The sequence below is a fragment of the Lissotriton vulgaris genome, chromosome 8, assembly GCF_964263255.1.
Source record: "Lissotriton vulgaris chromosome 8, aLisVul1.2, whole genome shotgun sequence".
NCBI classification, from domain to species: Eukaryota; Metazoa; Chordata; class Amphibia; order Caudata; family Salamandridae; genus Lissotriton; species Lissotriton vulgaris.
In genome coordinates this window covers 191079117-191092659 of record NC_141696.1, presented here as the reverse complement: position 1 = coordinate 191092659, position 13543 = coordinate 191079117, and the positions used below count along the sequence as shown (strand labels likewise).

General features: G+C 44.7%; 1 protein-coding gene across 1 annotated transcript in view; it reads left to right on the top strand.

The window, feature by feature from the left end:
- The window catches only part of LOC147696853 (disks large homolog 2-like), a 1652766-nt gene that overhangs the window by 1073773 nt on the left and 565450 nt on the right, over positions 1 to 13543 (top strand). The window contains exon 8 of the mRNA XM_086936079.1: positions 9238 to 9407. Coding sequence (XP_086792205.1) covers positions 9238 to 9407 — 170 coding nt within the window. The remainder of the gene's footprint in view (positions 1 to 9237; positions 9408 to 13543) is intronic.

Genomic DNA, 13543 nt, shown 5'->3' with positions numbered 1-13543 from the left:
GAACAATTGAGAGGTACGTCTCTGTGTAAACCTAAGAGTTCTCAATAAGAAAGTAATTGTGTCCATTGACAAATTGTATGCAAATTATATATTGAGGATTACGGGTGCCAAGTTCTTTACTAGTCTGGACTTGTTAACTGGGTACCATCAAACCAGATTGCATGAGCAAAGTCAAGAACTCACAGCCTTCATTATACTGATGGGTGCATTTAAGCTTTATAGCATGTTATTCAGCCTGGTGTTAGTGTCCTCCGTAAATCAGAGAGCGATGTTGATTTGTAGGTGATCTTCCTGGTGTAAACTTCTATCAAGACAAAGTTTTGATTTATGTTCTGATTTACTGTAAACATTAGACAGAGCACAATGTATGGGTGAGTGTAGTTCTCCACAGATTTGAAGAGCCAGGCCTAGGTTCAGAGGACATAAGTGCAGATTTGTCAAGACATAGATAGAATATATTTTTCAATAGTTTTCAGGGGAAGGAGCCAAACTGCAAAAAAGAGCTGGTAACTAATCAGAAAATTACTTCTCCAGTGGTTCAGTAATTGATATCTTTCATGTGCATACTAGAATTTTATAGCAGATTAATTCCTAGAGTTGTTGGAAAATAGCTGCTGAAATGAGACATTTGTCTAGGGCGGGAGTCGTGTATTTTTTATGATGGTGAATCTGAGGTAGCTGATAAGAATGAATTCCAATTTGCTTTCTATCAAGGGGAGGCAGGCACTAAACTGTCATTGAGCATGAGTCTCTAACAGTCAAGTGTGCTTTGGACAGGGTCATGAGTTTTCTGTGGGGAGAAAGTTTTATTGCTAGAACGGATCATAAACAGCTTAAGAAAAATCTCTTCAAAGGGACTTTATGCTATGTCTTGCAGAATGAAAAAAATGGTTGTCTCCTCTCAAGAATGTTTTTTCCAGTTAGATTTTATTCTAGTATAATTGAATTGTGCAGTCGATTGATTATCTCCTCCTGTGACTGCTGAGGAATGTGGTAGCAATGAAGAGGAATTTGTTTCTCATGAGAACGTAATGATATAACTGAAGGTGTGCTCTCAGAAGAAAGGTGGCTGAAAGAGACAGGGAAAGATAAAAGATTGTCTGTACTCAGGTAGGCCGACCCATAATAATTTAAAATAGGAGATAAAACCTTTTGTGACAGTTAAGGATGAAAAATGGGTTGTTATACAGAACCACAACATTGGTTCCACCCACAATCTGTTATCTAGTCTAATTAAGTTGCCACATTAAGGACATTTTGTTGTGGTTGTAAGAGAGCATAACATTTGTTCTCAATGGCAAGATTTTAAAACCCTGTGTACCCCCTGTGTGTAGTCTGGAGGTTCTGGGTAATCCCTGTGATGACATAGCTTTGTACATTTGTGTTCCCTTTGAGAAGGGAGAGCTTGTCACCGTACTTAAGTCTGGTGGACCGATACTCAAGGTGGCCAGAAGTAGTATGAGTGAATATAATTACAAACTCCAAAATAGCCACGGTTTCTCAGGTATGTGTTTGGGCATGACGGTTTAACTAAGATGATTCTGACCAACAACAGTACACAGTTGTGTCCAGGAGGTGGAAATGTTTCTTCTAGAAAAGTTATTAAACACTAAAACGAATGTTTCTTTTATCAATCCCAATCAAATAGAATTATAGAAAATGTAAACGTGTGTTCAAAAAAGGTACACAACTTGGATGTGTGAATGGTTTTGATTAAAATGTACAATGAAAGATGTATTTGTAACCCATCGTCTGTTTCCTCATTTGACAATGGGAAAATCCCTATTCGGTTTACTTCATCGAAGGAGGCCACACAATAGGTTATTGCCTGGGTGGATTTTTGCGTAATAAAAGATGTGTGAACATGAGAAATAGCAATGTCTGGAGATGGAAGGAGGAAACTGCAAAAGAGAAAAGATAAGAACATTATAACATGTCTCAAGGCGACAAAATTATTATTTTTATTTTATTATTTTTTTTTAAAACCTTTATTGACATTTCAATCAAATACAAGTATGGGCCTACAACCCCCGGGGCTGGCCGCTAAGCAGTTAGATTAGCAGAGAGCAAATTTTAAATCACATGCAGCACCTCGGGGAGCTGAATCGCCACACTAGCGTACTCTTGGTCACTGAATAGCACAATTAGAAAAACAGGATATAAAAGGTTTTCATTTTATAGTATAAGATGGAAGGATCAGGTGCCGAACAATTTCCCAGCAGCGAAAAATGGCAGGCAGAATAGTAAACGTGTCAACAGTAAACAGTAATCGGTCAAATCAATGGCGCTGAAACAGGCGGTTCAGGATGTGAAGGAATATTACGGTCAATTCGCGCCTGCTAGTCACCTGCCCTAAGACCCAGAGAACACCACGAAAATTGAGGCACAGATGAAAAAGTAGTGATTGATACCAAAGGAAACCCACTGCACTGACCCAGAAAAAGAAAAAGACAAAGAAAGATAAGAGAACAAAGGCCATAGAAACAAAATAAAAACGAAAAATCCCCTCCCCCAACCCCCCACCCTGCACCCCTGCAGATGACTACGCCCCCCCCCCAGCAGTGTGCCTGTCGCCCAAGAACCAAACCCGAAATATAGAAGAACAGAGAAAAAGGAAAAAGAAAAGAAACCCCACCCAACGGGGAAGTGGAGGAGGGCGATAGTCTCTGCGCTCCCGGTCTCTCCCCCCCGCCCTAACAAAGGGGGCCCCCCTAAGCCAGCACAAATAAAGTTGTCCACCATACAAAAATACCCCGGGGGGAACCACAAACCCCCCGCCCCGAAATCCATCTGTTAATGAAGCAGTCCCATTACCAATAGATCCATCGTTAACAATTCAACCCACAATCTCAGCCTTGGCCCCGTCTATCAAAGTTGCCGAGTCCCTCGGATAAGTAAAGCCCCATCCCCGGAAAGTCAAAAGTCACACAGTAGCAGCTGAAGTTTGGGCCAGCAAATGGGAGAGGAATAGCAGATCCCAACGCACACGGCTTGCACAAACGATGTCCCTCCCCGTCTCCGAAACCAAGCAGCGTTACATCCGCCATGTTGGGAGACCGATTGGGGAGGGGGTGCGACTCGTTCCGATCCAAATTATAGTGTGGGCCAACAGTGTCCAGGATGGGGGAAGCAGTGAAATGTTCCAAGAACTGTAGGACCGATGTTTCCGAGAACGTAAGAGAGTCACCAATCTCAGCACACACGATGAGTTCCATTTCTTCGGGGGCAGGCACAGCTTCCAGCACCGGGTCCAAACGCGCCACTAGGGCGCCCAACAGGAGGCAAGTCGGCTGCCGGGTCTCAAAATTCAAGTCAGGGCTTGCTCCCGGTCCTATGATCCCATCTGCTGCCAACAGCAAACGATTGACCTGGGCCCTCATCGTCGCGCGAAGCGCCGCAATTTCCGCCATTACCATCCGCAAGGAAGGGCCACATTGAGTCCTTTCCGCCAAGTTCCATACGTCCGCAGGCATAACGATCTCCACGGAGAGGCGCCCTCTCCGGGGCAGGATACGCCGGAGCAGAATCAAGCCGTGAGGGATGGGCCAACAGCACGCAGCAACGCGTGGCGGGACCCCCGCCCCGGGGCACCAGCGGTGCTAGTGCCGGGCCTCCGGGCCGGGGCCCCCCGCGACGCAGCACCGCGCGCCACCCGTCACCTCACCTCCGGTACAGCACCAGGCAGCAGATGGTTCAAAGTAGTCCAGAGAAATTTTCAAAAGTTTCAAGGACCGGACCCAACCACTCTCCTCAGTCCGTTGTTGTTCACTTTGGACCCGGGTAGACCAGCAATCGAGACCCCGGCTTCCAGTCTGGGTTAGGCCTCAAAACATTTTCGATGTTACTTCACCCCAGAACATCAGAAAAATTCCGTGGTCACACCATCGGGGTGCCGACTAGTTCACCCACACGAATCCGGGGCAGGAGATCAGGATATTCGACAGGATAAGCGAGCGTAGGACGGAGGTCAGCGGAGCCGGGAGACTATGCGGCCATCTTGGTTGGTATCGTAGCTCCTCCTCCAAGGTGACAAAATTTGCAAAGTTATAGAGGGGAACTGACTTCACTACGGGTCATAGTGTGTGAACAAAATGCTCCAGATCGATTCAGGTAGATGGGTGCTGTGAAAACAAGTGATAGAAGAATTTGTAACATACACAGCATATGTGTGTATGATGAAGTTGCAGTCAGGTTGTGAAAAACTGAAGATGAGGTGTGTAATGGTGGTCATGAGGATTATGGATATCCTCATTCAGAAGCAAATGGTTGTTGTAGTATTGAAAGAACACGTAGGAGACCAAAATATCTTGATGACTATGAAACCAAGTAATTTGTAACTTGGTACGTACTTGTTCTTAACTATTTTAGTACATTATATTTTTGGACATTTATTTTAGTTTTTTCTCTATTGTTGTTTTATTCAGTTATTAATATTGGTTCTTTTACTACATGGAAAGATGTGGGGTATCTTACCTGTGTGAAGATGCTTCAAACCCTCAGGGCATTCGCTGTCAGTTGTTTCTTGCTCTTTCTTCGGATGGGTCTCAAAAGAAATTCTTCATCTGAAACCAGGCTTCAGTGTGGATAGTGCCGGTTTACAAAGTGCCTGTGCACCTAAATGGGATTTTTTGCTCCTGAATGTGTGTTTTCACTTAACTATGCCTCCACAATCCTTTTAGTGTCGCAATATCAGTGATTTTGCACTTGATATGATTTTGAACCTAAATGTGCTTTTGCTGCTGAGAGTATTGAGTTAGAGAAATGCACCACACAGCAATATCTAAGGGTGCTAAAGAGTTTTCAAATATTACATTTGCTGTTGTGTGGCACACATACATCACTTGTGTTAATTTGACCGTAAATGATCACAATCGGATGAATGTGCATTGTTAAAAAAAGAGAGATATTGTAATGTGAATGTGTTAGCCAGCCGCTGCCCGTGCATGTAACAGTGGTGGGGCGGTGGGGCCATGTGAGGGGGGCGTTCGAGGGACAATGCCTAGGAAAAATGTATTATTTATCTAATTTTCCCTCTACATCGTCTCTCGAAATCCCCCTTCATGCGGTCCCACTGGCCCAGCGCTGTTACCTGCATGGATCGCGGCTGGTGTTAGCCCTACAAAATAAAATCTGTGTAAATATAAGAGTCTAGTCACTATGGGCCATATGTAGGTGGCCAAATACCGCTCGGTAACACCGAAAATGGGTCGTTTTCGGTGTTACCGACATTTATTTAGCCAAGTGAGATGTACGTAATACCGAATGGAATCGATAATAACGAATCAGTAAAAAATTACCGATTTTTCATTTACCGAGTAGAAAATACCGAAACAATGAATACAGAATCGGAAATAACGATTCGTTAAAACTCTCAAAAATGGTATGTAGCAAACCTCGTAATTACCGAATATGACCATATTCGGTAATAACGAATCAGTATTTACCACGTTTCCAGAGCGTGTGGTAATCAGGTGCAGTGCATAAAAACAGGCCCAAAATGCATCAGTGTGGACACAATGGCAGGCCTCTACCTCATAGCAAGGCGGCTACGCTTGAGAGCAGCAGGAATGAGGATCTGGAGACGTGAGGAGCGGGTGTACAGATTACGCATCACATTGTTCCAATTGACTGAACCTGAAATACATGAAAGATATAGATTGCACCCAGACACCATCCTGGACCTAATACGGGACCTCAAACCCTATCTGGAGCATCAGACACCAAGGGCCCACGCAATCCCCACCCATGTCCAGGTACTCTGCTGCCTGCACCTCCTTGCATCAGGAAGTTTCCAGGGAGTGATAGCTGCAGTGGGTGGAGTGTCACAGAGCTGTCTATCCCATTTCTTCAACACCTTCCTGGACGCCATGATGGACAGAATGGAACATTACATTTCCTTCTCCAGTACACAGGCGGAGCTGCAGAGAACCAAGCTGGAGTTTTACCAACTTGCCCATTTCCCCCATGTCATTGGCTGCATCGATGGGACCCATATTCCCATCTGCCCACTTGCAGCAAGTGAATACATTTACAGAAACCGCAAATCCACCCACTCAATCAATGTTCAGGTCATCTGCAATGCCAAAAACATAATAACTGACATCGTGGCCAAATTCCCGGGGAGTAGCCACGACGCCTACATCTTCAGGAACAGTGGCATACATACACGACTGCTTGCTGGAGAATTTGGCGACGGATACATACTAGGTAAGTAAATGTGAGACACCCTGATGTACACCCAGGCTCAAGGTGTTAGTCACACAATTCAATGCCACTTACTTGTGTTCATAGGTGACAGCGCATATGCCCTCCGGCCGTATCTACTCACACCATATCTCAACCCAACCACCCAAAGGGAGAGGAGATACAATGTGGCACATAGGAGCACACGCAACGTGGTGGAGCACACATTTGGTTTGCTCAAAAGCAGATTCAGTTGCCTCCATAAAACAGGAGGTGCACGTCTGTACAGCCCCATCAAATGTTGCAAGATTATTGCTACATGTGCAATGCTACATAATCTGGCCACTAAAAAAGGAACAGCAGTGGAACTGACTGACTCAGAGGACTAAGACGAGGACAACCCTCAGCCAGAGCCCTGCGCAGCTGGTGTTGCAATAGAACATGATGGGAGACAGAGACTACGTCAAACTATTTCTGAGTGAGTAACGACACAGAGCCATTAATAGTTACATGTCGAGGTGTTTATTTGGCACACCTCCAGTATTGCGAGCATTGTCCAATTGTACATGGGTTACATCACCCAACACAGGCGTGTACACAGCCCAAGTCCTTTACTTCCTGCGTCCACGTGATGCACGTCCACGTTCACCATCGACACTGTCTGGTGTGTTGGACTGTTCCTGTGCTGGCACGTTACGTCCACTATGCCTCCTGCACTCGGTGGGTGAGGGTGTAATGCTACCACGGCTGGTAGCCTCCTCACTTCCCCCCCCCCCTTCCAAATTAGACGCCTTGGCATTCTGCATGAGCTCTAGCACTGAGGTCATGGACACCATCCCCCTGGCCACATCCCTGCTGCAATGCGCCATCTCCTCCTGCATGGCGATGGACCTGCGACACATCAGTGAAGTAGTAGTGGCCAGCCGGTTCACCGACTTGGTATAGGCCTGGAGTCTCTGTCTCTCCCGGCGCCTGCCAACACGGTCCTGCTCAAGCTGACTGCAGAGGTTGTCCACCGAGTCAGCCACTCTCTCCATCCCTGCACACAGGTTCTCCCCCATGGCACTGATGCCCTTCTCCATCTTGTGCATATGCTTGTTTATGCTTGCCATCTCCCTGTGCATTGACTTCATCTCCCTCCATTGCAGGCGCTGGACCTTCAGCATGTTGTTCTCCAGTCCAGCAAACACACTGTCACCCTGCTCGGATGCTACTGGACTGTCCGGCCTTGCCCTGCGGTGTCTTGCTGTGATGTGGGCGCCCTCGGATGCAGAATCAGCCCTCTCCCTGTTGGATCTATCTCCTATGGGACTTTGTTCCACAAATCTGCCCTCCTCCTCCGACTCCTCCATCTGCTGGAGGGTGACCACGGCATGCCTCCTGCCTGACTGTGGTGGTGGTGGTGTTGGTGAACGTCGCAGTGGTGACTGAGATAGAGGGGATTGCGGTCCTCCCTGGCACTGTGGTGATGGCTGTGGTGGGGGATTGGCTGGCAGTGATGGCGCAGAGCTGGGGGTCCCTGCAGGCATGCTATCATCCTCATCTTGCCTCCCCTCAGGCCTGGCTGACCTGCCTCTGCTGCCCTCTGCTGCACTGCGAGATGACTCGCCTGTAATGACACAAATGTAAATATACTCAATGCTCTGTCTGCAATGGCATTACATTATACTACATGCCTACACTGCACAAGTGGTAGTCCTGACCTATCCAATTAATCTACCATGCTATTGAGTATGCAGTCCTGACTGTCCTGAACATGAGTTCACACTGACTACATCACCCATAATGCATTGCAGGTAACCAGGAGTACATGGTGTGGAGTGGGAGCCCTTTTACCACTATGGGGATTGGGGTTGGGGAGGGGGTAGCGCAGCATGCTGGGCATGCTTCTTACCTTGTTTTCTAGCTGCTCTGGCGGAGCTATCTGCGTCTCCCACGCCACTCACACTCTCCGGCTGGATGGTGGACTCCACCATCTGTTCCAGTGGTGTTGGTACTGGGGCTCGGTTTTTACCTCCACCTGTTTTGCCAGCCTACCTCTGTCTCTCTGCCATCCTCAGTTTTGCTGTCTTCCTGAGGTCATACCACCTCTTTCTGATGTCCTCTATAGTGCGCAGGGTAACACCTATGGCATTGATCTTGTCCCGAATGCCACTCCAGATTTGCCTCTTCTGTGAGTCAGGCACTTGGTGGGACTGGGCTCCAAACAGATTGTGGTACTCTTGGCTCACATCCTGGATCAGGACCTCAAGCTCCTTGTCACTGAACTTGAGTTTGCGTTTTCTGTCACCTCCCTCCTTCTCCCTGTCCTGACTTGCCATTTCAAAGCTTGTTGTTTTGTATTTCTGTCTTGCTTGTGGCTGTGTGGCTGTGTTGCTGCTGGCTCCTCAGCTCTCCTGCCTACCTGCCTGCCTCACAGTGAGCTCCTGGTCCTGTGCACCTGGCTGGGTGTGGCCACTTCCTGTTTGGGAGGTAATTGGGTGTGTCAGGATTGGCTGATTCTCCAAAATCCGAATTTTTGAATTACCGATTCGGTATTTCCGAATTCGGTAATGGATTCTGTAACACCGAATCGGTATTGGGCTTTCGTTTTTTTTATTTTTTTTACCGATTAGTTCGGATTCGGTATTTAATACCGAATTGTAACGGATCAGTATTTTTTAACGATTTTTTATCTACATCTCGTTTACCGAATTCTTAATACCGATTCGGTAAAAATCGGTATTAAGGATTCGGTATTCGCAATTTACCTACATATGGCCCGAGTGTATTGTAATCTGTATACACATTTGAAGACATTTCAAATGTTTCTCCTGAATACCACTGCCAATGGTAACTGAGGGTTATGTTGAAAAGTACCAAAGATATGGAATGTGAATCATCCATGCATGTTTTCCAAAAAATTTAAATACGATTTATCCACTGGTGAAACAAATAAAGTAATTGAAAGAAGTGCAAACAGTTCGAAGCAAAAGGCCATGTTAGGCAATACATGAAAATAAGACATGTCGTTTTGAGAGGAAAGTTTATTTTGACATTTTTCTTGATTTACAGGGTCAACGACTGCATCCTGAGAGTGAATGAAATTGATGTTTCGGAGGTCTCGCACAGCAGAGCGGTGGAGGCCCTTAAGGAGGCGGGATCGATAGTCAGACTATACGTCCGTAGAAGAAGACCCATCCTGGAGACCGTTGTAGAAATCAAACTCTTCAAGGGGCCAAAAGGTAAATCAATAGATGAAGTTTGTTTCAGTCATCACCTAGTTGAACATTTAAAAGACAAAGGGCCTGATTTATATCTTGACAGTATAGGTACTACTTCGCAACAGTGACGGACCACCTATAACACCAGGATGATGACCCATCCATCAGATTTAGTTGTGGGCAAAACATAGGTTTGGCGACAGTGGTGACTATTCTGTCTCAACTATAGCCAAACTTCTCTGAGGGCCCAACAGATTAAGGGGTGTTGGAGAAATGGCTATATGTCCACGCACATCCAGTTAGGATCGGTTGACATATAGCCATTTTTTACTGTCCGTCACTGCCAGGCAAACTATGGCGGCAAGGGACAGTGGAATAGAAATAATGGCCACTTCACCATGTGAGATGACGCCCATGATGAGGGTTCCATTTTCTTTTTTATTTTCAAAATGAAAATACCATTTCCGGATTTTCTGTATTTATAAAAATATTTCAGTTTTATTTTTATAATGTGTATAATACAGCAATTTCACAAGAAAACACAGTGCAAGATATTGGAGTTACATCTCCAAAACAAGAAAGTTGTTAATGCAGCATTAACATTGAAAGTCAAATCACCCTCTCTTCCGCCCCACTCCTGTTTCATCGCCCTCTTCCCAGACATCTGTCTCGCCCAACGGTGTCTGAGTGCTTCACATGAGCACCAGTTGCATTACAGATGGACACAGTTGATGGCAAAGAATTCCTGGGCACAGACTTAGGACTTTGCCTGCTCTAACCTTTTACGCCTTTGTCAACGACTGCAGCTAGACCACTCTCTTTAGCAATCTGTCGTCATTGAGCCCAGCTTCAGATCCAGCTTGCAGCTTGGCATGTCAACAACTCTTCGTTGACCACTTTAGCTCCATAAAAGTTTCTATGTCAGAATGGAACATTTGACTTTCGCCCAATCTAACACAACCAGATAACCAAGGATGGTGCTTTGTTTTTTGGCACTATTTTTAGTCCCACTTTAAAAGTTCATATCTCTCTGATTCTACTTATTGGATTTTTGTCAGTTTGGTGTCATGTTCTTTAATAAAATGTACTCTATTTTTCTAAATTGGTTAGGTATTTTTCTTATGTTGCGTTTTCACTTTATTACTTTTTAACTACTGCATAAAAAGTTTACACATTCCCTCAGAGTTAAGTGTGACTGCTTTGTGCCAAGCTACCAGGGGGTTAAACACAGTCTTATTTTAGGTGAGTTCTCACTCCCCTCAAATAATACTCCAGTTTCTTACAGGCATTGTCACTCAACTCATGTTTCCATTGTGCAAGACAGCACACATGAACCAGGCAGGACTACCCTTCTCCTCTAGTTTCCCATCTCACCTTTCTGTCTTTTTCCACTTCACTCTCCTACTCTCTCTGACTCAACCTCCCTCCTCTGTGTCTTTCACTACTAGAATCTGCAAATTCTTTCCCAGGTTTGCCCCTTTGTTTATCTTCTCTCAGGCCTCAACTCCCAGCTTACCTCTCTCTCTCTTTTCTAAACTGTCTGCTCTTCATTTTTATATATCCAGACCCTCTACCCAAGTCTGCCCCCCCCTGCCAGCCTTCCATGCGGCCACCCCAAGCTCTGTCTGCTGTCCCCTACAATCAGACAGCATTTGTAAAGGACAACACCCCTAGTTTACAGTACCCCCCTGTGTGATCAACACACCCCCATCTCTGTCATAAACTACTCTGCCCCTGTTCCCTGAGCCTTATCTGCATGGCCCAACTAGCACCTAGACACTTCTCCTGCCGGTGCTCATGGGAGAGATGTGTGCTCCCAACAGGATTTGACATATTTGGCACTTTTATCCAGCATTGTTGCTTAGGATGCCTGTAGTGTCCATTGCCCTGATGGGGGACCAGAAGCATAACACAAGTCTGTTATTTATGAGGACAGTAGTATTTTTTAGGTGCCTTCTGTCCATGCAGCTGCAGGGTGAGGACACGCTGCATTTCAGAAAATGGTCAAGCTACATATTGTATGGTAGTTTCAATACTTTAAATACTTTGCTTGAAAGGAAATCTGTCATCAATCACACACAGAAGCAACTGGAATTGTCAAAGAGGTAGGGGAGGAAAGAAATTGGATCCTATCATAAAAGAAGATGGTCCCTCCTTAAACCTCTTGGATATCCAAAGATAATGCATTTAGACACCTCACTCGCTTATCATGACATGCTTCATCATCAGCACCTATCCACACCCTGGTAAGATGATACCACCAGTGCAGACTCTACCAAAGATAGATTAAGAGTTCTTAAATTAAATCAAACTGGATAAGCAGGGATCCAGAAGAAAGGTATGTGGTTAAAAATCTCTACAGGTGTACCCAAAGGTTTCCTTTATTCATAGGGTACCTGAGGTATGGATAAAAAGTATGTTTTTTTATTGAAAACAATTGTTCAATAAAACCTTCTATATTCATGCCAACATGTTTTGACCTGTGCTACTAGCCCGTTCGCGTCTGGGGCCTTGGTCATGGTTTTTATTAAATGTATCCCGGCCTTTCTATGCATGCACACTCATGAGGCCTAATGCTCTCACCTGTCTCCGTCTTCTATTCTGAGGATTTTCTGCAAGACAGAAAGGTTTTTAACAAGGTTAAAGGTGAACCTAAAACTTTGTGTATTGAATAAGGTTCTTAGTCCCAATTTATAAAGAAGTGTTTTTCAAATCATGGCCCATAATCCTTTTGATCCTAAAAAAGGGAAAATCAAAAGAAAATCTGCTCACATGCCTACTTAAAAACAAAAATCAATAGTCTGTTATTCACAGAGGTTGGCAGTAAGAGCTTCCTGACCATCATTTCTAACTGTGGCCTGCTCTCTTACTGAGACAAGGTCCTAGTCATCTTCAGCATCCTATTAAATTCACCATCAAGGCCCGTTCTATATATGAAGAAGCTCAGCCCCGCGAATAGGAGACATCTTTTCTCATTCTTTCGATTAAGCCCTACTAAGCACTAAGCGCCTAAGTGAGTGAAAATAAGACTTTTGATTCGCTTAGTACAAATAAGCATGAGAAAACCCAATAGTTCTTGTGTTCAGGTCAGCATGCATATTTTATTAGTTTACTGTTTTGAGATGGCTAAATTTCATGTTGGAACAAGAAACATATTTGAGTGCCGCTGTGTCATGTCTTTACTTTTTACTTTACTGTTCTAACATGGCCAGTCCCCATATTGGAATGTTAAACTAAAAATGAAAATTAAAGTGCACTGTGCACTTAAAAGTGGAGCGGGCAGCCTGCATCACCTTGCAGTCCCTGAAACAAAAATTGGACTAATCATGCCTTCAACTGGCACTTGGTCTGTGAGTTTAGTCTGTTGGATTACACAGGGGAAAAAAGACCAAAGATGAAAGGGCCAGGAGAAAAGGCCCCCTCAATGGCAGCCACTCATTGAGTAACATTGTATTTGGTCCAGAACACCTCTAGATACATTTTTTTCTCTCCATCACACAGAGCTGGTAGATTACAGCCAAACAATAACTCACAACTTCAGATATATGCGTGGTAGGTTCTTACAGTGGAGAGGTTTATTGAAACTCCTAAACTTAGAACAGTTGTGGTACTGAACCACAGTTTGTCTACAGGTACAGCCTGGTCTGCCTTTGGGGGGTAACCCTGGGGCCACCAACAGATGTTTAGAGTATGTGACAGTGCCTCCCTTTTGAGGAAGGAATCATTACACACTCTGTGCCTGCTCCCAAAAGTTTCCCTCACTGGAACACTCCAACTGTGAACCACCTCGTAGATGAACAGAGGGTGTAATTGCCTGTGCACCGCCACCTGTGCAATGGAGCATAGACCAAGGACTTTCCACCTTCTTTCACAGGCCTGAAATGTGTGCCTGTTAATTTCCTTTTTTTTTATTTTACATTTTTTTATTTATTGCAAGAGGAAAGATAAATACAATAATGAAATCACATTAGTTATACATATATATGTAATCACCTATACATATAATTGTCATTATATAAAGAAAAAAAAGAAGAGAGGAAAAAAGAAACAGGAGATTGCAAAACAGGTATTCACAAAGGTCTGAAACATAACAAAAAGAAAAACTAACGTGCCGGTCACTCAGTAAGATCATCCGTTTAGTTGATAAATGTTCCCCA